This window comes from Tasmannia lanceolata, unplaced genomic scaffold, assembly GCF_043159265.1.
Source record: "Tasmannia lanceolata isolate RefF3 unplaced genomic scaffold, GAP_Taslan_0.1 ptg000018l, whole genome shotgun sequence".
Taxonomy (NCBI): domain Eukaryota; kingdom Viridiplantae; phylum Streptophyta; class Magnoliopsida; order Canellales; family Winteraceae; genus Tasmannia; species Tasmannia lanceolata.
The window spans coordinates 1,461,626-1,488,670 of NW_027518695.1; the positions used below are offsets into that span (position 1 = coordinate 1,461,626).

At 38.0% G+C, this 27,045-nt stretch overlaps 1 protein-coding gene and 1 pseudogene across 1 annotated transcript; both read left to right on the forward strand.

The window, feature by feature from the left end:
- Positions 1 to 17,590: 17,590 nt before the first annotated feature.
- LOC143849442 (GDSL esterase/lipase 7-like) lies at positions 17,591 to 20,952 on the forward strand. Its single transcript, XM_077358446.1, has 4 exons — positions 17,591 to 17,825; positions 19,083 to 19,213; positions 19,580 to 19,825; positions 20,617 to 20,952. Exons 1-4 carry the CDS (start codon positions 17,591 to 17,593, stop codon positions 20,950 to 20,952), a joined length of 948 nt encoding a protein of 315 aa, XP_077214561.1.
- Positions 20,953 to 25,202: 4,250 nt separating this feature from the next.
- Positions 25,203 to 26,612, forward strand: LOC143849443 (malonyl-coenzyme A:anthocyanin 3-O-glucoside-6''-O-malonyltransferase pseudogene; annotated as a pseudogene).
- The last annotated feature ends 433 nt before the right edge of the window (positions 26,613 to 27,045 follow it).

Sequence of the window (27,045 nt, forward strand, 5' to 3'; positions counted from 1 at the left end):
AGCAAGTGTAAATAGAAAAAAACTGGGCTCATGGAAAACCAGGTTAGCGTACAATTTTAAAATAAAGCTGGAAAGAAGCTCTTAACGAATAAAAATTACCGGGTAAAATAGTAGTGTTATATTTCGAAGGGTTAGAATCATGCTATGATGATGACTTTTGGGAATTCCATATTTATGTTGGGGGCCCAGCAAATGAAGGGTTTGAATCATCATATTGAGCGGGGGCCACTGTATTTTTTTAATAAAATACGTGCATGGTGTGGATACCAAATAATAATAGTCCCAATATGGGGTACACAAGTTCTTTATGCTAAAAACAACTCTGTAGTAACCTTGAAAACATCAATAACAAAAATATAAATTGGGAGAAGGAAGCAATGGTGTTGGCATCCCTTCCTCTTTAGAAGAACACACTGCTCTTTTACCATTTGTAAATGTTTGGTAGAGGCTCCTTATCTCTGTTTTTTTGGCTTCTGGTAAGGTATGCTGTCCACATGTGGAGTCTATTACTTTTCAAAAAGTTCAGTGGACCCACTTCATAAGAAAATCTATAGTGGTTTCCCAACTGTTGTGGGCCCCAAAAGATCGTTGGATTAGGATTGTCCTACAGAAATGATTTATGGAGCAGCCTCTTTATGTTGTGGCCCACCAAACAAACGGTTTGGATAGTCACCACTGTACTTTTTTGAAAAATAACAACATTTAAAATCTCCTCTTTTAATGTAAAAATAAGGAGTGGCGCCGGGGTATCATGCCTCGTGTAAGCTCCGTGCTCAACACCATTGTAGGTGTTGTTCATGGATGCATAGATTGGCCAGCCATGCGTTAGGACGTAGTAGGCTTAAAGTTGAGTCCTTGGATGTTGTGTGTGTTGTCCCCATTATTAGTTGGGCCTTAGAAACCCAATGTTGTCCTTGAAATTGCTTGTATGATCCCAGGACAGGTGGAGCCACCTGCTGAATTAAGAACAAAGAGTGCACACATCAATATCATAATAGTATAGTAACAAACACTACAAGGAAAGCCTTCCTAGGGACAGATTCTATTTACGTTCATCAAAGTATTTTATATACCAAAATAAGGGCAGTGATATTCTCTCTCTCTCTCTCTCCCCCCCCCCTCTAAACAGAAATCGTTAACTTTTAAGCCTTTTGGAGTTAACGGTGGCTCCTCCACCCCCTTTGTATATCCTAACGATATCTGTTAATGGGGAGAAAATATCCATGGGGGGGGGGGGGGGGAGAAGAATATCACTGCCCCAAAATAAAAGCCTTATATTTAGGTCCTTCCTGTCCACTAAATACAGCTCTTATGAATAGATTGCCCGTAGAGAATGAGGCAAGAGATCAGTTTTCTAGAGGCAAGGTTTGAGCCATTTATAGGCCGAGATAGAAGCATCTAAAAACAGGGATAATGTTGTCGGACAAGAGCTTTCCGGGAGGGGAAACAGGGTGTGATTTTACTGGCAAGGGGCTCCCTCCCACATGCCTTTTTTAACAAATCACCACTTGAGTGCTTCTTTAATAAATGCTGCCTTATCTTACTGGACCAGTAGTCATTGCTTGCTAGTATAGATACTCTGCCCTGAACGCCACTGTCAAGTGCTTCTCTCAAACGTGCGTTTTTATCCCCCTCAGATCTCCCTTTCAACTTTAAGTTGCTGTTCTTCTCTTCTTAATTATGTCATTTTCTTTCTTTTAAATATTTGTTCAGGGCTCCAACATGAACGGTTGGTAGGCCTAATAATTAATTAATTAAAATCCTTGAGCAAGGTAGGCCCCACCCATGTTTTTCAAAATAAGCATTACGGCCCACCATATAGGATGATCCAAATTGTCCATTTGATGGGCCACATATATCGTAAATATATTGTGTCCCAAAAAATCATTTCCATAGGATGATCCTAGCCCTCCGATCTAAAGATAAACTGCATATTATGGAAACCTCTATAGATCGGAGGGTTGCGATCATCCTATGGAATTGATTTTGGGGGCAAAACCTATTTACGTTGTGGCCCATCAGATGGACAGCTTGGATTATCTTATGGGCGGACCGTACACTTCATTTTGGAAAGTATGGGTGCAGCCTACAATTGGGCATTAATGTTAATAGGCCCCCAAAATCAGCTCCATCAGATGATCCTAACCCTTTGATCTATAGATAAACTACACCTTATAGAAATCTTTATAGATTGAAGAGTTAGGATCATTGAATAAAGATGATTTTCATGGTACGGCGTATTGGCGTATTGACGTTGGGACCTACCAATTGAATGGTTTATATATTTGAAATTCCAAAGGGCAACCCAAGAGGGGGGTGAATCAGGTAATTTAAATTTTTACCTAAATTACAAGGAAATGTGAGACCACATAATGATCTATAGTGGTTTGGTCACAAACGGACCTACTCAACTACCCAAGTACGTGGTCTTTCCTTGGGATTTTTCTTCACTATAATGAGATCCTCATACCGAATCTCCTGGGTTTACAATAAACTTCGCCTCCAAGAGAACAAACCCTCTTCGCAAAAACCGCATCCAAGTATGTCAACCCTTTTCGCAAACTGCCTCAAAGGGTGTGACTCCTCTTTGCAAATACAAAAAGAAATAAGGAAATGAAGATCTCTCAAGCCTCTTTAAGACAAATACAAACAATAAATAGCTCACCAATCACTCCTATTAATTTCAAATCAAAGTCCTATGGAGTGCCTCTTGACAAGAAGTAAATGCACAAGTCTTAAATGCTCAAGAGGAAGAAGAAGAAATCTTTTTGAATGCTCAAGTTCTAGGGTTAAATAAATGATGTATCAAAAGGTTCTTTTGAGGGTCAAAGATAGGGTATTTACAGCCTAAGTGATAACATTATCGTTTGGGGGCAGAACCGTAATTAGCTGGACAATTAAGAACAAGTCACTCGGGCCTCAACGGCTATTTTCCCAAACAGACGCGGTCGACCAAGGTGTCACAGTCTCCCGCCCCTTCGGGTGCTCAGTTTTTTATTTGGAATTTCTAAACCGTCGCGGTCGCTCGTCGTGGGCTTTCTGGACTTTTCTGAATGGCTCCGAAATTTCCATTAGCCCATCCGCGATCGACCTGGTTTCCTCAGTCGACCGGTTCTCTGTTGTTGGGTAGGTACTGGATTTGCAGCATCCTTTCCGCGGTCGACAGGGGTAACTCGGTCGACTGGCGATGTTTTGAAAACCTAGTTTTACATATTTAAACTTTTGGGCTTTGGGCAATGGTCTTTGGGCTTTTGTCATATTTTCTCAAATACCTTTTTGAGTTTGTTCAAATGCTTTTGAAAAGATTTTAAAAACATGACTTCATGCAAATTACTTAATGCCAAGAGGACTCTAATGCATTCTACAAAGGAAATGAACCTTGAGTCTTCTTGATCTCTCATCTTCTAGACATTTGCATGATATGTTCTTTAACTTAGGAGAATCTTCTATCTTGCTCGTGTACTTGTAGTTTCCTTCATTCTTTAATGATCTTCTAGGCATTCTTCTTCTTGCTTTAAGTGTTCGCTTTGATATCTCATGTCTAGGTTACAATACTAGAGAAGCCATTAGCAAACTACCATCAATTTGGGTTTGTTAATCATCAAAACATTTGTACCATTGGGCTTACAATATTTGCACATGGTGGACCCCACTTTATTTTAAACAAGAATATGTGCACTTCATATATATTCCAATATAGAGATGATTTCAAACAACTCTGCCATTCGATTCATCATGTCTTGCTGGCCTATTGAAAGTGACTCCATGGCTTGCTCTAATCGCTCCACACGTTGGTCCATGCCTGAGCTCTGATACCACTTTGGTACGGCCTTGCTATCTATAGCACTTCTAGACTTCCCTATCTTGACGTTTTTAGAGAAAATGTAAGAGAAAAATAAGATTGGTAGGGCTGTTTCGTGGGAACACAAGCCTCCGGTTGTTCTCACACACTTGTGTAAAGAGAACGATCAACATGGTTTTCCTTTCCATTCTATAGCTTAAATAGATTTTACATCTCTCGTCCAACACCATGGAAAGAAAATAGCAGATGTGTAGGATTCTAAATTAGGAGTCTAAGAATAGTAAAATAAGGAGATTGTAACAGCATCCTAATCTAATTGGTGGATAATGCTAGCAATCATAATCTAACTAATAGATAAGGCTATAGGCTATAGCTAGATAATGCTAAATACATAATGCCTCCAGTATTGAGGACCCCGAGTTCCCGAAGCTAGAACCATCAAAATTTAACTTCAACCATCCAAGGTCAAGGGGATTCTGAATCCGGAGCGACGATCTCCTCACTGTCCCTACTAAGGCAAACCTCTTTCTATAAATCATAGGTTATCCCTACTGAGCCTTGTAGGTTATCCCTACTGAGCCTTGTATTATGCCCATTTTACAACAAAACAAGCCAATGGGGCCTAAATCTACTAATATACTAATATAGCAAAGTGGAAAATTCTTAACCAAAGAGAGACTGTGTGCTCTCGTCCAGGCTATCTTAAGGAGAGGAATGCTAAATTGAAGGGCGTCGTTGCTGCCCCATTGGATCCAAATCCCCAAAGTGAATTTATAATAGTGCTGAAAATTATATAAATAAAACAAAGGAATGATAAATGCATCTTGAGACGTGGATACAATAGGGGCACTCTCGTGCTGATTTTTATAAGGGCGCCCATAAGTTTGGCATTCCTCCCTTAGTATAATAAATTTCGAAAGTTGAAATAGAGGGGAAGGACAAAAAAGATGGTGTTTGTTAGCATTTTCCAACAAACGCTAGGAAAAAAACATTGATGATAAAATCACCCTAACAACTACACTGACCTTAAGCCTAACACAGATCCGACTAGACATGAATGACCCTGATCGCTTTCCTGTCTACGTATTCCCGAAAGATGCAGTCAGCACGTGCACTCCCATTGCTACGCACGTGCAAACAACCAGAGACAAGTTTAAACATGAAGAGAGGTGGGCGATGCAAGGAACCATACTCACCTCATAAGGAAAACGCCACAAAAACCCAATCTGAAACTCTTTTGTGGACCCCATTCTGGCACCATTGAGATACTTCTCACTTTAGCTTTTAGTTTTTTCCTATTCCTAGGGCCATGACTTTAATGTCACACAAGAACCTCCCTTCGGTGTCATTGATAAGGACAAAAGTCCTTCTTAGAGCTATTGTATATGGTGCAAGGATTAGGTCAAAGGTTCTTTTAGTTTTCAAGCTCTGCTTATTTTTAACCTAAATTTCTGTTTGGGTGTGTACCCACTTGCAATTACAGTGCAATTCCTGTGTAATTGCAAATTCTTTTTAAAACAAAGTTTTTTGGATTATAGAGTTGTAATTACAACTCCAAAAGATGAAGCTGTTAGAGAGAGAGAGAGAGCTGGTGTTATTTAATCATTTATACTTCCAACACTCCCCCTCACATGTTACCACTCTTTTTTGGGTTGGCCGTAGATGTGACCCCTCTTTTGGGATGACCATCTACTGGGTTTGGCCATACAGGTGGATCTTTAATAATAATAAATTGTTGGGTTTTGAACTCAAGGCATGCCATGAGGCAATAGCTTCGATATCATGTGAAACAACCAATTACTCCAAAAGCTTAAGCTGTTAGGGATGCTGCTATTTAATTATCGATACTTAAACCCACCTAAACTTGACTATTTGAATTCGGGGTTTCTCCTCCCCTTCAAGCATCTATATTTTATCCGATATATTCACTTTCCTAATTTATTCCTATGTTTGTGGCACGTCTAATGTCTTTAATTGCGAGCAACAATGTTTATATCATCATATGCTCTGTATTTAGTTTATTTACAACTCATCATAAACAAAGACATTTGATATTATTTAGAAATAAAGAAAAAAACCCAATGTTCATCATAAACAAAGACATTTGATATTATTTAGAAATAAAGAAAAAAACCCAATGTTTGTAGCCAGGGATACAAAGCTAATAAGATAAGAGAAAAGCTAAAGATTCCAATACATACAAAAAAAAAGAAAAGAAAAAGAAAAAGAAAGTAGAATCATGTTCATGTAAATAAGTATGTGATTAAACATAGGGAAGTGAAGGAGTTTGGCGTTCTCATTTTATTTTAATGGGTTTTTCTCCTCCTCCCTAGAGCCCCGTAACATGGACATTCCTTTTATAAGGTAATCTATTTAGGGATCTGTAAACAATCATCTGCCACTGTTTAAGGAGATTAAGATTGTTATTTACGTTAATTCTATCGCATTTTGTGTCGCTAATTTTCCTTACTTTTTTTTCACTCCTTTGTGGACGGACGCGTGTCGATTTTCCGTGGAAGACGCATCACGTCACGAAATTAAAAATTGCCTTGTCGTCCCAGATCACGTGGCCAACTAAGGGAAGGTGGGGATGGTGGGCCCGGTTAAAGAGGAGCTTAGAAAACCGGGGTTTTGGAGATAAAAAGCGGTTTTGAGGTAAAGCGGTTTTCGAGCGTAGCCATGTGATGCTCGAATCTGACGACGTCTACATCATAATGCCTGTGGGCCCACATTCGATTGGCACGCTCACGTGAGCGGCTTTTGCCGAATGTCACGTGCGTCCATTCCTGGCTGTGGTCCCCACCGTCGGTAGTTTCATAACTTTCATTGGCTCCTTGCGAGAGACGGAAGTTACGGAACGGTAGTTGACGGTCGTTAATAAACTTAACGGTTTTCGTGTAAACGGAAAGGCATGGGAGTCGATAAATTACGTTGTACAGCTGAAAGGAGGACAGAAAAACATTTTTCAAGATGACGAACGTAGCCACGGACATTTTGTTAAAATTACATATTAGCCATTTCTTAGTTACTAGTTACCAACTTATGATTACGAAAAGGAAATTTTAGCCTGTATTACTGTTTTAATAACTGCACACATTTCCCTATCTACATTTCCAAAATATGCCGCTATTGGCTGCAGTAATTTCCAAAAACCTATGGGCAACCAATCATAACGTGTTTTCACAAGGAGAAACTAAAAATATTCTATATTATGGAGAGGATAAACGCCTTTCTATCTTCCCAGAAAATACTATAGGCTCTGTTTGGTTGCAAAAAGTAGGGAAGACGGCTGAGCCTTTCTAGGAATATGAAATACCAAATGTTGTTTGGTTGTCATTTTTTAGCTCAAATCCCATTGGACTTCTAGACATGGAAGAGACATAATTATTAGCTTTTGGCTTAGGTGACGCCTATGTGGTGGGATTGTCCCCTCCTCTACTTTTCCAATGCCAAATCTTATTTTTGGTAAAATTTAGAGGGGAGAAGAGTAGAATATGAAATGCCATGTGTAATCATTACTTTTCTCTCTCTTCTACTATTTATTTTGTTAATGACACCCCTCCATTCTCCCACATGCTTTGACATCTAACCAAACACACTACCAAAATTCCATCTAATCTTCTCAGACAAGTTTACACATATCCCACCCTTGTCACCTCCTTGTTGACTACTACTTCCACTAAAATCTCATCTAACCAAATAGAGCCATAAGGTGTGTTGTGGTAATAAAGGGCGTAAAAATTGTTTTACACCCTATTTTGAAAGAAAGGAGCCTTAGGCCATGCTTGGCAACCATGAGTGTTTTTTTCGCAATGAATTTAGCTTCACAAGTGGTGAGAGAGGGGTTTTTCACAATGAATTTAGTTTCTCAAGGGGTGAGAGAGGGGCAGGCCGGTGAGAGAAGGAGAGATTTGACAGGACACAAATGTGTGGAGGGTGAAAATATGGCTGAAAAACAAGTAAAAACTCAACTCAAAATATGATTCCCTTCAACCGTGCCCTCTCAATTCTCTCCTCCTCAAACCTTCCGTCACCTCTCAGGTCTCATCACTTGAGAAACTAAATTTATGATGAGAAAAAATCATGGTTGCCAAGCATGCTCTTGATGAAAATGTAGCAGGAGTTGATTGGCTTTGATACGGAGTCACGTAAAATAAACAAAAGGGCGATGATTTTTTCAGCCCCTGCACTACGCATTTGCCCCCCTTTTAAAGTGATTTGACTTTATAAAAAAAAAACGTTAAAGTTTCCCAATGTTCACGTTAAAAGGATGGGTACCCGGGGGTGAAAAAAAATCATCTCCATAGACAAAAATTGCCTAATATTTATCGGTGGTTATTCGGTTTAAACCGAACCAAATAGACCGAAATTTGGTAACCGAAATAATTTCAGTTACCAAATTTCGGTAACCGAAATGATCCGAAACCAAACCGAAACCGAGCCGAATAAAAATTCGGTTATTCGGATAACCGAATTGTGGGAGAAAAAGAGGGGAAAAATCAAAATCTCGGATGGGATCGGAGGGCTAGGATCATCCGATCGAAATGATTTATTGAGCAAAACCTAATTAAGTTGTGATCAATCAAATAGACGGTTTTGATCATCCTACGGAGTGCACATATAGCACTGTTTTTTGGAAAAAATGGTTTTCATCCATAATTTCGGTTAACCGATTATATTTTATTTTTGGAGAAAACCAAAACCGAAACTGAATAACTGAATTTCCAAAAAAAAAAACCGAAAAGAAAAAAATTGAACCGAACCGACCAATTCATTTCGGTTATTCAGTTTTAACCGAATAATGCTCACCCCTATTAATATTCCCATCCCCTTTTCAGTATATCCTATTTTCCACCCTCGTTGTATTTCCTCAAAGTCACTGCATTTCCCAAAAAGCAAACAAAACAAAACAGGACCGAAATCTCATTTGAGGTCAGAAGGGCTTTTCGTAATTGTAACTGGAAAACGGGTTATTCAGTAATTTTAACTTCGCCTCAAAAGAGGCGGGGGTTCTTTTATCCACTAGGGGCCCTACTGAAGTACGTGAAACCACGTGCTGGACCGAGGCGGTTGGCACCCTTTCTCGTGAGTTGTCACGTGGGAGATGGGACCCATCGACCCGTTAATGGATTGCAACTGACGGGCATGTGCTGCCATCCGAAACGACCTGTCTCTCGAAAGAGGCTTTTGATGACGTCGACACTCTCACGTGCCCTACGCCTGTAAGCAAAAGTGGACACTTTTTTCTTGAAACGTGTCTAGCCGATCATTTGACGCGTGTCCCTCAACCCTCCATCTTGCCCTCTTGTCTTTACTGTTTGAATTGGCTTACCTTTTCGATAGTTTTATTATCACGTGTGTTGTTATCTTTTATTCGTAGGGACCAAGGTTTTAAATTTCTACCCGAAAGCGAAACGTTCCGAAACCGAAATTCCCAAAACGTACCAAATTTCGGTCGAAATTTCAATTTAACAGGATTATTTTAGGGCAGTGATAAATCGACCCTCCAAAATGATAAATCAACTCCCCATGTGTCTATCTCTCTCCTCTTTCTCTCTCTAACCCAGAGGAGAGAGAAAGGCACATGGGGAGTCGATTTATCATATTTGGGAGTCGATTTATCACTCCCGTTATTTTATTTCTTTACATAATTTCAGCTTAAATTACCTAATTTTGGCAAAATTTTGGGAGAAAATTCCGTTATTTCATTAGCTTCTACCTAATTTTGACCGAAATTTTGAGATTTTGGCTAAAATTTCGGTTTCGGTGAATCGCGAAATTATAGCCGAAACTGAAATTTAAGACCTTGGAAGGGACCATTGTTTCAAATTTCGGTTTCATAATACGTTTCGGTCCTCACCGAAACTGGGAATTTAGAAATTTCGGACTAAATCTGACGAAATAAATTAAAACAATATATTATGTCGTACAAAATATTGGTAGAATTTCAGTAATTTTGGCTGAAATTTCGGGATACTATTAAAAAAATGAACAAAATCCAGATTTTTGGGGATTTTCCTTAAATTTTGGACTGAAATTTCGTTTCGATCGAAATTTCACTTCAGGTGTAAGAAATTTCGATTTCGGTCTCCACCGAAACCCGAAATTTCAAACCATGGTAGGGATTCGTTAGGCAATTTTGCGGAAATCCATTTCCCCCTTTACTTTTGCACTAGAGAATAGCCACGGCCTCACTTTTGATTATTACTACTTTAGAATGTTTGTCCAAGTTATGATTTAATTATTTTATATTCTTTTGAAATGATGGAAATTGTAGGGAACTTAGGGAACTTAACCGCGTATAACTCATCCCTAAACGCTAGCCATTAAGGGGAGGGTGCCCATTGTTGGGTTCCGAGCAGAAGCAAAATAGTCCCACATCGGATAAGTGAAATGGATTGGGCACCCGGCCTCCTTCTAACGGCAAGCTTTTTTAGGGTGAGTTCTACCCGGCTCCCAACAAGTGGTATCAGAGCCGGGCGTTGTAACCCCAGCATAGCCTTCGAGGATGGAAATATCTTTCGGGGAAGATCTCGGTAACCTTGGTATGCCTCCTAGGACTGAAAAATGCCTTGAAGAAGATCGCGTAGTTCCCACGTAGCACATGCGTGGATGGACAAGATTATCCACGTTGCTTCCACATGGAGGGGGAGATTGTTGGGGGTCCCAAGTGAAAGCAAAAGATCGATCCCACATCGGATGTCTAATTGATGTGGATGAGCTTTAAAAGGATTTGGGCACCTTCCCTTTAAGGCTAGCTTTTAGGGGCGAGTTTTACCCGGTTAGATTCCCTACAGAATTTTATTAAAATCAAGAAGGTCGAGAGAACGAAAAAAAAAAAAACACACACACACACACAAATCAAGAAACTACAAAAAAAAAAATTCAGTCACCCGTCAGGGATGTAGCAAGAAATCAAATATCTCTGGCAATACGGTCTGCCTCTCCATTAGTCGACTCCGGGCATGATTGTACCGAAGCGGGTGGGTCCCACGTGATCCAAAATCTAATCAACGAGCTCTCAGAACTGCCTAGTTATGATTAACGCGACCAAATAGGACCTGGTGGAAAAGCGGCCCCCTAACTATCAGTACCACCCACATTTAGCTTATTTGCCTAACCTAGCTTACCTACCTCATCTAGCACCTAATTCAATGGTGAGATTTCAACATAATCAAAAGGCGTGACCTGGTGCGATCTCTCATATTCTAACATCTATCACATAAGATGCACGGGCCTTTTTGTCACTGATATTAGTGACAAGCTCCTGACTCACTCGACCATTTCATAGCTTAGATTTCCTAATCAAAGAAGAAAGGTAGAGGGTCCCTACAAGGCCATGAAAATCGTTGTCTGCTTACTCCCGCTCTTGTGGGTGACTGGGTGCAACCAGAATATATGGGTCCCATCGGCTTTCATTAGGGGGAGCAATGGATCACGGTTTTTGAGGTGACTTTCTCTTCTATTTAATATGCTAAATTAGGGTTTATGAAACGCTAGCTTGTCCAAAGGAAGGAGACCTTTGAACTTTGAAACAAGGCACCATTTTTCTTGGATGCTCACCTAAATGCTTGAACAACGTGATTCCATGCATATCCTTTCTTCTCTTTATAACATAGTTTTGGTGGCCAAACTTCATTAGTCACATTCATTTTTTTTTGAATGATAAAGAATTCAATTAATAAGAATTCATTAGTCACATTCATAGTTGTTGATAGAGCTTTGAGATCGATTGTAAGACACTGAAAGTGAATGAGAAGCTCTAGCTAGCTTGCCTATTTTGTAAGATTGAATTGTTAAGCTTACCGATTAGACAATAATTAAGAAAGTGATCTGTGCCGTCCATCTTGTCGGTCCTAATTGTTGAGATCTCGTCGCTTAAGATCACAATGATCGGATGATCGTAACCCTTTCATCAGTGATTTGGAAATGAAATTTTGGACGAAATTCAGAATTCGTTATATCCAGGTTTTGCATTTGGATAGCTAAAGCCACATGTAGTGAGTTCATTTGAGCGACCTTGAATGCGTGACTTGTGACTCATAGAAACTCGAGTACATTGAAGAATATAAATGATTAAATAACACTACCTCTAATAGCTTAAGGCCCTATTCGTTTGAGATAACCAGTTGTGGGCTCACTATCGGTTGTTAAAATCTCAAACGAACAGGGCCTTAGGGTAATTGATCGATTCACACATGCTCTAAGTTGGTTTTTGTATTTTCTCATGCTTGCCGAGTTGTTGGTGAATCGAGTCAACTCGAACAAGTTTTGAGTTAACTCTACGAGTTTAAGTAAATCAATTGACTGCAATGAATGCCAAAGGTTAATCTACCCGAGATGAAAAGAGAGAAACACACCCGTGGAGATTGATTATGGTTGTAAAGTACTCGTTGAAGAATATACATGATTGGGCTTCACACCATTCGGACTGGCCATAATGAGGGCCCAACTACATATAGATGGACCATCATATGAATATCGCATCAATCAAATAGTCCAACGATACTATTGAAACTACCTGTATGGTTATAGGGATTGTAGACTACCGGATCATAGTTATCGGTTTAATCGAAACAAGGCAATCCATTGAAGGTTCCAACTGATCGATGGACGGTCTAGATGGACCATCACACCATCCATGCATCTGGTTCTTAATAAGAATTCGGGCCACAATCACTTGCTAAGATTAAATTTATTTAAAGACCTTTTATCAATAATCACATGCAATTATTGCATTACAATATTCCGCGAGGCTAAAAACAGGTATCTAGAATCCTTAGGCTCTGTTGACGTAAAATTGGCGTAAAACTAATTTTACTCCCATTTGTAGGCAGAAAGAAATAGACTATATATATATATGAGAGAACATTTCCTACACACTTGTGTAGGTAAGTTACCTACGCACTACCTTAAAATACAGTGGGGGCCCACATTGTTTGGGTGATCCAAACAATTCATTTGAATGGTCATCACATAGATAGGGTGTCCACAAAAAATCAGATATATAGGATCATCCTAACCATTCAAACTATGGAGGCAAAAAATGGACTAATTTGTGAAGGTTTATACACGTCCATTTTACCTCCACAAATCGTAGGGTTGGGATCATCCTATGGATCTGATTTTTTGTGGACAGCCTATCTATGTGAGGGCCATTCTAATGAATTGTTTGGATCACCCAAACAATGTGGGCCCCCACTGTATTTTAAGGTAGTGAGTAGGTAACTTACCTACACAAGTGTGTAGGAAATGTTTTCTCTCTCTCTCTCTCTCTCTCTCTCTCTATATATATATATATATATATATATATATATATATATATATATATATATATATATATACACGTAGTTATGTAATTATCCAACACATTTTTACTATGAGTCTCTGATATCTAACGCTTATATTTGCCTAGGGCAAACGCCCCATACACACTAAGATTTATGGCATCTTTGGATACACCTAATATTTATATGCATACAATCTAAGAGATGGACTAGGATATGAACAAAAATGACAATGATCCGAAGCATTTGTTGAATGTGTTTGGTGATCGGAACCGTTGATCTTACAGATCGTCAAGGGAGACCAAGTGAGTGTAGGTCTGATACCAAATGGAGATCTCATTCACAAGATTGAGGAATCAACGGCTTAACGGCATTTGTAGGACGTCTTTTTCATCATGCTTGATTAAAGGTATATAATCATCTAATAAGGGTGTGATGACGGGCAATATGCGGAACTTCTTAATATTCATGGACCCTATCATTGTACACGTGGCAGTGGGTAACAATGCTTGTCTTAAAAGAAATTTCCATAATCTTATATGAAAAATTGAAAATAGGGATTTGCTAGGCAATTTCGTTGTTAACATTGCTCATCTTAGAAGAAATTGCCATAATCTTGTATGAAAATAGGGATTTGCTAGGAAATTTCGCGGAAAACCGTTTCAAACCTCACTTTTGCAGGAGAGAACAGCCACGCAGGCTCACTTTTTATGAGATTATTCATTTAATTCATCTGAGGTGGCTATTCTCTCCTGAAAAAGTGAGCTGTGAAGTGGCTTTCTGCCAAATTCCCTAGCAAATCCCATGAAAATAAGTTTATATGCAAATACCGGTTATTGGGGGTTTATATCTCTTAATTAATGGGCTTTAATGTCCCATTTACAAATGTGGTTACCTCAAAATAATCTTATTTTAAGATGAAAGATTTTGGTGGTATTGAGGACCTTAGATGATTAAAATTAATAAAGCCATTGCGTGGTAAGTGTGAATGTCTTGTCATTCTCTAAAAAAGATTGCATTTCCTCCTCTTTTGTTCACCTTCTAATGAAATCTCAGGAAAACGAGGCGGAAATGCTTAGAAAGGGGGTGGAAATATCACTTCTATACACATTAATTGAGTGGCAGTCTAGTACGTGGGTTGGCATATGGACCATACACTTGTTTCCTCATAGGTAAGGGTAAATCACTCTTAGGTGCCAAAGAGTTGGAAAAATTACCTTAAAAATGCAAGTTGTTTTAAAAACTCGTATAAATGCTATTTTTGCAAAAAAAAAGAAAAAAAGAATTCAAAGACGAAAATGCCCCTGACTTAAACTAATTTTGGCTTCGAGAAACTCATTTTTCGCTTCGAATACCTACAAAGTTTTATTTATTTATCAAGTAACCTTTTTTTTGGATTCGGGTAAACTATTTTTCGTCTCAATTACGCATTTTTGGCCTCGACTAACGTTTTTGTCTTTGAGTAACTCAATTTTGGCTTCGAGTAACTCATTTTTGGCTTTGATTACCTATTTTAGCTTCGAATAACTTTTTTTTGGCTTCGAATAACCTATTTGGATTTGAGAAATTGTTTTTGACTTCGACTCACATATTTTTTGACTTCAACTAAGCATTTTTTGCTTCGACTAACTTATTTTTGGCTTCGTCTGAGCAATTTTGGCTTCGACTAAGCATTTTTTTGCTTCAACTAAGTTATTTTTAGCTTCGACTAGCCTATATTGGCTTTTACAATGCAATTTTGGCTTCGAATAAGCATCTTTGGTTTTAACTATGCAATTTTGGCTTCGACTAAGATAATTTAGGCTTTGAATAAGCATTTTTGGCTTCGACTATGCAATTTTGGCTTCGACGGCAAACAAAAGTTACTCGAAGCCAAAATTGAGTTACTCGAAGCAACAAAACTTAGTCGAAGCCAAAAATATATTAGTCGATGTAAAAAATGTTTGGTGAAAGCCAAAAATAATTTACTCGAATCCAAAATAGATTACTTGAAGCTAAAAAAAGTTAGTCGAAGCCAAAAATATGTTAGTCGGAGCCAAAAACAGATTAGTCAAAGCAAAAAAAGAGTTAGTCGAAGCCAAAAAAAGGTTATCCGAAGCCAAAAATGAGTTACTCGAAGCTAAAAAAAAGTTAGTCGAAGCCCAAAAAAATTTTAATGGAAGTAAATAATGCTTAGTAGAAACTAAAAATATTTTACTCGAATCCAAAATAAGTTGCTTAAAGCTAAAAAAATATATTAGCCGTAGCCAAAATGCTTACCGACTAGATATAGATGGACCATCATATGAAAATCACACCAATCAAACGGTCCAACAATACTATTGAAACTAGCTGTATGGTTATAGTGATTGTAGACTAGGGGATCATAGGCATTGGTCCAATCAAAACAAGGCAATCAATTGAAGAGTCCACGTGATGGACGGTCTAGATGGACCATCACACCATCCGTGCATCTGGTTGAGAATTCGGGCCACAATCACTTGCTAAGATTAAATTTATTTAAAAACCTTTGATCAATAGTCAAATGTAATTATTGCATTACAATATTCCCCGCGAGCTAAAAGGGCAAAAAAGGTATCTAGATTCCTCAGGCTCTGTTGACGTAAAATTGGCGTAAAACTAATTTTACTCCCATTTGTAGGTCGAAAGAAATAGAGCCAGGTTTGGCTACCATGAAAAAATATTCCATAAAATATTTGTGGGGCCAGTTGTGAGATCTGGGCCAGAGGAAGAGTGCCAGCATGAAACTCTCGTTAAAACTAGAAAAATAACCAATTCCAAATAGGTAGATTTCCCCAGGTTTTAGGCATTTTTGGTACTACACTCAATGCCCTCCCTCTGATCCTCCCACACAATTGGGCCCATGAGTATTCCATGGAATAACTTTTCATGGTTGCCAAACATGGCCTCCACATATAAAGCAAGTCATAGACTCATACTGATAGCTAGCTATTGGTGTATCAAAATATCAGCTCTCTATGCCGTTGAGAGGGAAAATTAGCCGAAGCGAACTTTATGTGCTGATGAGAAATGCTTCGCTGCCACAACCATTGTTGTCTCAGGCGTAGTCGATGGACTTGATAAACCCTTCCAACCTCCTTCATTCCTAGGTATAGAGAAGCACGAAGACAATGACTTTAAGAGTGCAACATACCACCTTGCCTTCTTACCTTTGTTCATCTTTCTTATATCACTAGGCACTTCAGTTAAGCAAGAAAACTGACTCTAACTTTCAGAAGAATATTAGGTTTGATTGCTTGGAAAGAGGGGTTTTTGCTGGTAGGGTTATGGGGCATCTTGCTTTTTTATAGCTTTGATTTCTTGGTAGTCAAGCAAATATGGGATTTAGGAACGTGGGTATGAAATTGCTCAGAAGAACCCTATTATCTTGAGCTGAAAGCATTTGACCACAGTTTCTATGAAGCTTTCTGATGGAAATTTCATGGAAATTGTCTTCCAGATAACAAAAGAGTTGGGAATAAATATTAATAAGAGGGCTTAAATTCAACTGATATGATTAAGGTCTTGAAAACTCTCTACCATATTGTTTGAACTTTGAAGACTCAAAAGCCATAGCTTTAGCCAATCAAAAAAAACATGTGAAAGAAATATTTAACAACTTTATTGACCAATTCGACATGTATACAGTATTTTTCAAAAAGCACAGTGGGACCATTCAAAAGATGATCCAAACCATTCATTTGTTAGGCCACAATGTAAATGCATGGGCTGTACCCGTAATCACCATACAAAGTCCATAATTTTTCGAAAAGTGCAGTGCAAAGGATGATCCAAGCAATCACTTGTTGGGCCACAGCATAAGTAGGTTGTACAGATCATCTCCATAGGATGATCTTAATCCTCCGATCTACAGAGGGGCTGCACATCCACAATTTAGGAGGCAAATAAATATAAAAGACAACACAAAGCTTTGTTTTTCTTAAACAGAGTATTTCCAAAATAAATTGAAAATATAACCTTTAAGAGGAATGCTAGACTCACAGGAGCCCTTGCAAAAAATCAGGCAAAGGGCGCCTCATTGGTCAAAACTGCTTTATGGCAGTTATGACCATTATTTCCTGCGCATCCTAAATTGATTTTGACCAATGCCCGATTTTTTACAAGGGCTCCTGTGAGTCTAGCATTCGTCTAACTTTTAAACCTTCATATTTCTATCAGATATTTACTTTGGTAACTGTCGTGTCTTATTACTTTTATAACCGTTAAATTTTCTCACATGTTTAAAAAGATGCCTCGCTCTCATCACTCCTCTCTGTATAACGACTCAAGATTTTTTCTAAGAAAAAGGAAAAGAATTTCGTGACCGATTCGAGTTCTTCTCTGTTCTAAGAACAGAAATAAATTCCAATTCTTTCATCATCCACCATTGACCCACTCAAAGGTATATACGCTTGGTAAAATCATATATTTTTTTGAGCATATATTGGGTTCATGTATTTATTTAGTTATTTTTTCTTTCAGGTTACAAAGTTGTGAAAACATGACAAAGAGCTCTCTAACCATCATCTTCTTGAGTTTTCTAGTTCAATTGTTCTCAGCAAAATCCAACCCTTTAGCATCAGCCATTTATGTGTTTGGAGACTCTCTATCTGAATGTGGGAACAACAATAATCTAAACACAGTAGCCAAGGCAAATTTCCCACCTTATGGTGTCGATTTTCCAGGCCAAGTTACAGGCAGATACAGCAATGGCAAAACAGTTGCAGATATATTAGGTAATAGTTTTTTGTTTCACTACCATGATTTGATAATCACACAAACTCACTTTGTCTTTTATTATTTAACCAGCTGTCAAAATCTATTACAATTCTAAAAAAAAAATCTCTCACGAGCCAATTAGAAAGAAAAAGAGAAGCAGAGTTTGTCTCATTGTAAAAACATGGTCGTGCAAATATCGGTACCTATAAAAAAAATTTTAAAAATCTATTTTCTTTCAACCTTTATTAGAAAAAAAAAAGTATTTTTTTGGTGTAACAAATTATGGAGGAACTGGTATATCTAGATCAGACGTGATTCATATGTGCGGGCCCACCACTTGAAATTATATTTCAAGCTTTGGGCCCACCAACCTAGCAGGTGGTTGTTCACTTGATTTCTAAGGAGTATATTTCCAAAGGGGGTGGAAATGTCATCTTCTCGCAAAGAATATTTGCTAGTCTAGAGAGGGACCGTTTTGATACATGGATTTTATAAGCTCAACCTTGGATTATATAAGCTAAATCTAGGATTTTACAATCCATGTTCTATGTAATAAAATCTAAGTTTTAGCTAAAACATGGATTTAGCTTAAAAATTCCAGGTTTGAGCTTGAAAATTCCATGCAGGCACCAATCATCTTCAACTGGCAACATACATTATTCAACATCATCAGCAGATATTTATCATCAACCTTCGACAACGTGCATCAATTTGACACATACTAATTGCATTTTCTAATTGGGAAATTTTATTATAATTAACAAATGTATGTCGATTTCCCATCGACATAAGTTTGAGGAGGCATGTTAGAGTGTGAGAAATCTCACTGTTAGATTATCTTGACATCAAATTAGATTAAGTTAGATTTAGTAGTAACATTAGATTATGATTTCTATATATCATTATCACCTTGTATGTTTATCGTAATCACTTTCTATGTTTATCCCTTCGAACTAATTGTAAGATAATCAATTGTAAGGTAAGGTAACCAAAATTATCCTAATGTTATATATAAATACTCATTAGAACTAATTGTAAGGTAACCAAGATTAGTTGAAATTCTTTGTTTATCATTTCCAATACATGATTTCCTCCGTTTGTGGTTGCGAGATTTAAGAATCAATGAAGAAAGTTCACACTCTAAAATTGAGTGGTACCATCAAACAAAGCAGCCGCGCAGGGAGGAAGGGGGGGGATAAATATTAGCTCTCAAAAGTATTTATTCTTATTTATTTATTTTCTCAATATCTTTCATTTGTGTGACTTGTTTGCAGCTGAAGACCTTGGTCTACCATTCGCCCCGCCATACTTGGGTCTTTCGGATGTTAAGAGGGCCAAAACCGCAACGGGTGTGAATTATGCATCCTCAGCATGTGGCATCCTCGATGAAACTGGAAGGAAATATGTAAGATATCACAATGATAATAGCATTCTATTTTCTAAGCCACCATTATAATCACATGGATTATAATGTTTAAATTTGATAATTTATTCTAAATAAGTAGTAACTTTTTTTTGAATGGCACTAAATAATAGTGATTTAGTGATAGCTTATCTTAGTAATGAGTTGATTTGAAGCTAACCTCAGCTAAATTTGTCGCAATCAATTTTATAATGACTAATTAGGTTGCATGTTTCATTTCATAGTAGTGAAAATGGTTGTGATTTTTTTTATATAAACTTGTGAGTAGAGTACCTTCCTTGTGTTTCTTTTCCGCTACAATATGAAAAAAAATAAAGGATTCATTTCTTTTGACATGGATTTATGCAGGGTGAGTGTTTGTCCTTAAAAAAACAGGTCCATTACTTCCAGAATACTGTGGAAAAGGACCTGCCAAAAAAATTTCGAAGCCCCAAAGCCCTTTCAGATCACTTGTCGAAGGCCATTTTTGTCGTCACTACTGGGAATAATGACTACCTCAACAACTACTTAGAACCTTCCCTCAATACCAGCAAAGGCTACACGCCTAAGGCATTTAGCCATCTCCTCATAAAACATTTATCTCGTCATTTGCAGGTAAAATACTGGGTGATTAATTTTAGCACTCTTCTGAAATGTCTTGCTAGAGGTGTTAATGCTTATGTTAATTTTAGTTTCCATTCTGCATCCCCAAGAAATGTGAATAGTGTATTTTTAAAGAAGAAGACGAGGGTTAAGGGAGAAGATCTCAAAAAGAAAGAAAAAAGAAAAAAAATGAAAGTTACTTCTTCTCAAGTTCTCTTCCTGTAAAATTTTCATTTCCCTCTCCCTTGTTTGTGAAGGGTGCAAATACTTACTTTTAAGACATAAGATAATCGTCTATGATACATGATAATGATATATTCGCCCCCTTTTCTTCCCTGGGCCACTCCCTCCATGTAGTGTAAAAAGTGTAGTCATAAACACACTAGAGGGGGTGGCCCGGGGAAGAAAAATGGGTGAGAATTTACAAAATTACCCATGTTTTACTTTCTTTTTTTTCTATAGAGAGGGTACTATGGTACTTCACTTTTGCTTTAAGCCCTGTTTCGATTGCAAGAAAAACATTTCTGGCAGAATTTTTTTTCCTTTCACTATTAAGAAGGAAATTATATGATTATAGTTAATTTAAAGGGATATTATCATAAATAAAAGGCCTCTCTAGGTAAAAATTGAATAGGATTGTTCAAGTCATGTGTAAAAATGTAGGAAAATTTTGAAATTTTTTTTCTTTCTATACTTTTCCCAAAAATTCTTGCAATCCAAATAGGGCCATATGAAAACAATTTTCAATTGAAGCTGAAATAAAATTTTTCCCTTTTTTCCCCTTCTTGTGGCCACATTTGCAGAAGCTATATAAATTGGGAGCCAGGAAGATGTTGGTATTTCAGATTGGTCCAATCGGGTGCATGCCGGCAGTGATGAATAAAGTAAATGCCAAATCATGCATCAAGGAATTGAATGATCTCGTTTCTATATACAACAGAAAACTTCCTGCACTACTAAAGAAAATGACATCCACTCTTGATGGTTTGATTTCGATTCATGGAGATAATTATGCTATAAGCCTCGCCATGTTTAAGAAAGCTTCGAAACTCGGTAAGATCAATAATCAATCCATAAATTTGCTTAGGCACCGTTCGTTTCGGATTTTGACAACCAATTGCCAGGCCAAAACCTATTAGTGGATCCGAAATTAACCTGACAATTGGTTGTCATAATCTAATTAAAAAGAACAGGGCCCTATTTTGGTTAAATTATAAACAAGACATCACTAAACTCTCGAAATTATTTTGTCATATTAGACCCTTTATAGTAAAGGAGCTTTTTTCCCATCTCTATTTGCCATATTAGACCCTTTTTTTTTAAAAATCCATCGCTATTTCTAACCCTTTAGCTATGTTTTTTTTTGAGGAATTATATGATGCCTGACCGTCAAGTCACGTGAAGGTGGTACTTCAAAAGTACCACCCTAGATATTTGATCCAACAGCAGCATCTTAAAAAGTAGGCTGCTGTTGGATCAAATATCAATGGCGGTATTGTTTTGACGGTACTTGACGGTCGGGTACTATATAAAAACTCATCTTTTTTAATCCTTAGTTGTACATATACATAGATATATTTGAATATAAATAATTTTTTTAAAATTATATATTTAGCGACAGAACTGATGTTCATCGCTATATAATTATTAGCCATGAAAATAAATATCCATCGCTAAAAGATTGTTTTGGGATTGGCTATCCCGCTTGAATGAATAGTTTTGAGGACCTTCAGAAAATGAATAATTTGTAATCAATAGTTTTGTATATACACATATCGAACAATGGTACATAGTTTTGTTCAATAGAGACAGTTACTCTTTGACAAAAACTTGCTCCATAGTGAACTAACTACATGTATTGCACCACAGGGTTTGTAGCTACACGTCTCCCATGCTGTATCACCAGCAACGGAACCTCGGCATGCATTCCAAATAAAAAACAATGCAAGAACAGGAACAAGCATTTCTTCTATGATGCTTTTCACCCAAGTGAATATGTAAACACCATCATAGCAAAGGGTTGCTTCAACTCGACTTTGTGTGTTCCTATGAATCTTCAACAGCTCGCCCAATCCTAAGCATGGTTAATGGTTGAGGAAGACAGTAATAAGAAACTAAACTGTTTGTTATCCTTTGATTAAGGCTAAACAGTGGTATAGATTTTATGTTTAATAATAATAAAGTTACATTAAGATAAAGTTACATTAAAGTTAATGGATTTGGTCTACAAATTATTTGCATAAACCTCTATTTTTTACTCAAAACAGGACTAAAATAAAATTTATGCCCATTAGGCATAAAATTTATTTTACTCCTATTTACGTCTAAAAAAAGAGAGGCTAAATGAAACCAAATAATGTTCTCTTCTATGTAGCTCCTTTCTTAAATTCTCTAAAGAACAAAGCCCTTACAACAACATCTAATTCACATAAAATTAGTTTTACTCCCATTTTACGTCGAAAGAATCAGAGCCTAAATGTAACCAAATTAAGTTATCTTCTTTGTAGCTCCTTTCTTAAATTATCTAAAGTTCGAATCCCTTACAACATATTCTGATTCGCATAAAAATTCACTATCCTCACTTTCAGGGTAGTGCAATTTATTCTCATGATAGCATGTGATTCCTAATAAGCTAATGCTTGTACATTTTTTATTTACTTTTTATTACATTTTTCTTCCTCTTCTTACCCATTTTAGGGTTTTTTGTTCATTTATATGTTCTTTCATTTTTCTTCTTACTCAAATTTTTATGATTTTTTTTTTCCATTTTTCGTTTATGTTTCTTTTCTTCTTCTCTTCGCTTCTTGCTTACTTTTTAAGGAGAAGGAGGAGAAGAAGAAGAGAATAGAAAAAATAAAAAAAGAAGAAGAAGATAATAGAAAAAAAAAAAACTAAAAATTAGAAAAAGAAGGAAAAAATAGAAAAAAAAAAACTATAAAAATTAGAAAAGAGTACGAGAACAGGATGTTTACTCAGTAGTGAGGGCGTTTACTTCTAGTGCAGCGTGTCTTTACCCTGATGCTTGGCATCACATCTTTATTTTGAGGATAGTATAAGTAAGTATGTATTATCCTCAGAGTACACAAATGCTACCATAGATTAAATGTACACTACATTCAGGATAGTGGATGCAAGTATGTCTGATGGTAGCACATGTTTTCTAACCAGTTAATGCACTTTTATTAGTTTTTTATTTTTTGTCATTTATTCTTCTTCTTCTGTTTTTTGGGGATTATTAATTTTTGATCTCTTATGTTGGCACTACCATCCTTTTATAATGGGCCTAACTCATCTTGTCTTTTATTTTTTTTGAAATGGAATAATCTTGTCTTTTATTATTTAACTAGCTGTGAAAAACTACTATAATCTCCAGAAAGCCCTCGGCAGTCAATTAAAAAAAGAAGATAAGGTGAGCTCAGGTCATAATTAAAATATGGTAGTGCAAATATGAGTAGGCATATTTTTTTGTTCTATTTTTCTCCTCCTCCTCCTGAGGATTGTTGTTGATGAAATTTGGACGGATTACAGGAAGAGGACTCATGCTAAGCTAATTTTTGAAGGGTGACTTGTGAACACAGGATGCCGGAAAGGGGGCTGAGTGGGATTACGGGTGAGTACTCTCGAATGCTTAAGTCAAACACGACAACAGAGCTGGAGAGTAGAAGAGTGAATGGGAGAATGTGAGATTGTGATGTGTACCTAGACGTTTGTCCTCCTTTTATATCTATAGAGTAGAGTCCCTAGTATTTAGAATCTAGCCTTTCCATGATTCTTTCTACTTTGACTCTATTACTGGAATACTTCTTTTCAAAATTTACTTTTAAAGCGATTATACGATTTTAACGTCTGAAGTGAAATTACCCTTTTGCTCCAACCACCTTTGAGTTTTCAATTGCCACGTGTCAGCTTTTCATTGGTTGACGAATTCCCCCCTTAAGGATTTTTTTTTCCATTTTTTCTTCTTCTTATATGTTTTTTACAAGGAAAAATGATATGGTAAGCAAGAGTAAGACCGGTGTGGGAGACCATCCATGAGAATGTGCCATGTGTGCAACAAAATACCTTTTTGTGATTTTCCTAGCGCAGTGATAAATCCCCCTCCCCACGCACCCCCACACCCACACCGGTTGTGAAGGCACAACCGGTACAACACTTATACAACCGCTAATCTCTCTCTCTCTCTCTCCCGCCCCCACACCCACACCGGTTGTGAAGGCACAACCGGTACAACACTTATACAACCGCTAATCTCTCTCTCTCTCTCTCCCGCCCCCACACCCACACCGGTTGTGAAGGCACAACCGGTACAACACTTATACAACCGCTAATCTCTCTCTCTCTCTCCCCCCCCCCCCCCCCCCCCCTCCAACCCAAAAAAACAAAAAAACAAAAAAACAAAATAAAATTCGCTTGAGCTTAATTTGTTCGAAGACCCAAACCATTCATTTGTTGCGACCCATCGTAAATAGTCCTTGATGATCTTAACTCTACGATCCATGAAGATTCATCTATGATGTCATTGTATTAGATTGGATGGTCAGGATCAATACTAACTCCCACAAAGGGATTTCCAATGTGCAAGTTCCCAATGTAGGAACATCAATATAGGAACTTAAAAAGTTAGTACTATTTATCACCTGAACTAATAAACGTGAATTTTCATTAACTATTAAATATCTTATGTACCGAAAACCATATACAATGGAAAACCTACGTTGCAATTAATGCCATTCCCACTTTATTTAAACCTCATAAGTATATTTCCTACAACTCATAATCGATTTGGGCGATGATAAATTCCTCCTTTAACGTTTGACGTTAAAAAGCGTTAAAAGTCTGTAGCATATCCTCCGTTCAAGGGTGCGAATTATCCCATTGGGGGTGCGAATTTGTCGTCACCCACCGTTTAATAATTTTTATTTGGGATTTGCATGCGACCATTTAATAATTCTTACTTGGTATTACCTAGGGACCATCGCAGAAGGCATTATGTGGAACGGCTGTTGCATGAGAGTGCAGCCACATCAGATGAATTAAATGGATAAGACAAAATCTGAGCCTATGTGGCTGCACTCTCATGCAACAGCTATTCCGCGAAATACATTCTGCAATGGTCCCTAGCAAATCCCTTCTTATTTTCCACTCCTAAAACATTTACACTCTCTTATATACATGAGACAAGAGGACCATTCAAGTAGTAACGGTATAGCAAAACGGGTAGATATGCATCGATAGTTCTACTAGCTATTTTAAACATGTGACGTTTCCTCAATTTATAAACATATGCTGTGGGTCTTCAATTTATAAACATACGCGCCTTGTGATTCTATCTCTGCAACTAAAGTGGTATCTTCTTCTTCTTCTTCTTCTTCTCTCTCTCTCTCTATATATGGCTACACCCCATACGCTGCAAGTGATCGAAGAGTCTCGAGCCTCTCCTCCACCTGGCTCGGTCTCTGACACCACTATACCTCTCACCTTTTTTGACGTTGTAATTTCACAATCAAACCCCATAGAACTCCTCTTCTTTTACCACCACCCCACCACCACTACCCACTTCCTACAAACCCTCCTTCCCAAACTAAAACACTCCCTCTCACTCTCTCTCCAACTCTTCTACCCTCTTTCCGGGAACCTCACCCGGTCACCAGAAACCGGCGACCACGAGATCAGTTACGTCAATGGCGACTCGGTCCCATTTACCGTCGCCAAGTCAGATAACGATTTCTACCAACTCATCGCGAACTATCCCCGGAATGTAAATGAATTCCATCCTCTAGTCCCTCCTCTTCCCAAGCCAAACTCTAAAAAATCACCCCTACTAGCCTTGCAGGTCACCCTATTTCCCAACTCGGGCATCTGTATTGGGATCACAACACACCACGTGGCAGCTGATGGAAGATCCTTGATCCATTTTGTAAAATCCTGGGCGTCCATTTGCAGGGCCGGAGGAGATCTCTCTCTTATTACGTCAATCCCAATCATTGATCGGACCCTGGCAGCAAGTTTCGAACAGATGAAAAAAAAATTCTTCATAGAGATGGAAAATATAAATGGAAACGCGATAGTGGAAGGGTTGAAATTGATGAAGATACAAGATATTGACATGGTTCGAGCCACGTTCGTGCTCACTCGAGCCAATGTGGAGTGGCTAAGGCAGAGGGTCTTAGCCCGAGTGGGACCGAGTCAGAAAACGTTATATTACTCATCGTTCGTGCTAACGTGCGCATATGTGTGGGTTTGCCTAGTCAAAGCTTTTAAACTGGATGAAAACATAAGGATCCATTTTTCTTTTATTGCGGATTGTAGGGCCCGGGTGGACCCACCGTTTCCAAACGAGTATTTCGGGAATTGTATACGTGGATGTTTGGCTGAGACGAAAGTGGGTGATCTGATTGGAGAAAATGGATTGGTGGTGGGGTCCAAAAAGATTAAGAAAGCAATAAGTGAAATGGAGAAGGGGGTTTTGGAAGGGGCTGAGCTTTGGTTTCCGAGATTTTTGTCTATGTTGGAGGAGCCAATCACGTCCATAGGATTATCACCGAGGTTTGGTGTGTATGAGACGGATTTTGGATGGGGTGGGCCCAAGAAGGTTGAGATGATGTCTCTAGAAAATACGGGTACGGTGTCACTTTTAGAGAGTAGAGATGAGGGAGGTGGGCTTGAGGTTGGCCTTGCTATACCCAAACATGCAATGCTTGAGTTTGCTTCTATATTCGAGGAGGGCCTCAAGGTTAAGGGTGCCAATGGTCCAGTGGATCCGAAAGTTAATGGACAAGATTTGAGCACAACATCTTGATCTCATCTGTCTCTATTGGATTCATATCTTCAGGGCTTAAATTATTTTTTATTGTAACCTACTTGACTTGGATTTCATGTCTTCGTTGATTTATGTTTGTCGGGAGTTGAACCTCTTGCTCAATTGCTAAAGACTCTGTCCTCCAACCCTGAGCTTGGAGGTTCAATCCCAGCTTACGTACAAGAAAAAATAATAATATTTCATTTTCTCGTTTTTCATCTGGATGGCATCTCTCTCTCATCCCGTCAAGCACTGTACATAATGTAAATAGGATCTAGGCCACTGAAATACCCCATATCTGTAACAGGGACAGAGCCAGGAATTTGGCTCGGGGGGCAAACAAAGGTTGTTATAAGAGAAGTATCTTGTAGACTTTGGCTTCCCTTGCAAGCAGTGAAGTCAAAGCAATTGGAAATCAAGGAAGCTTCAATTA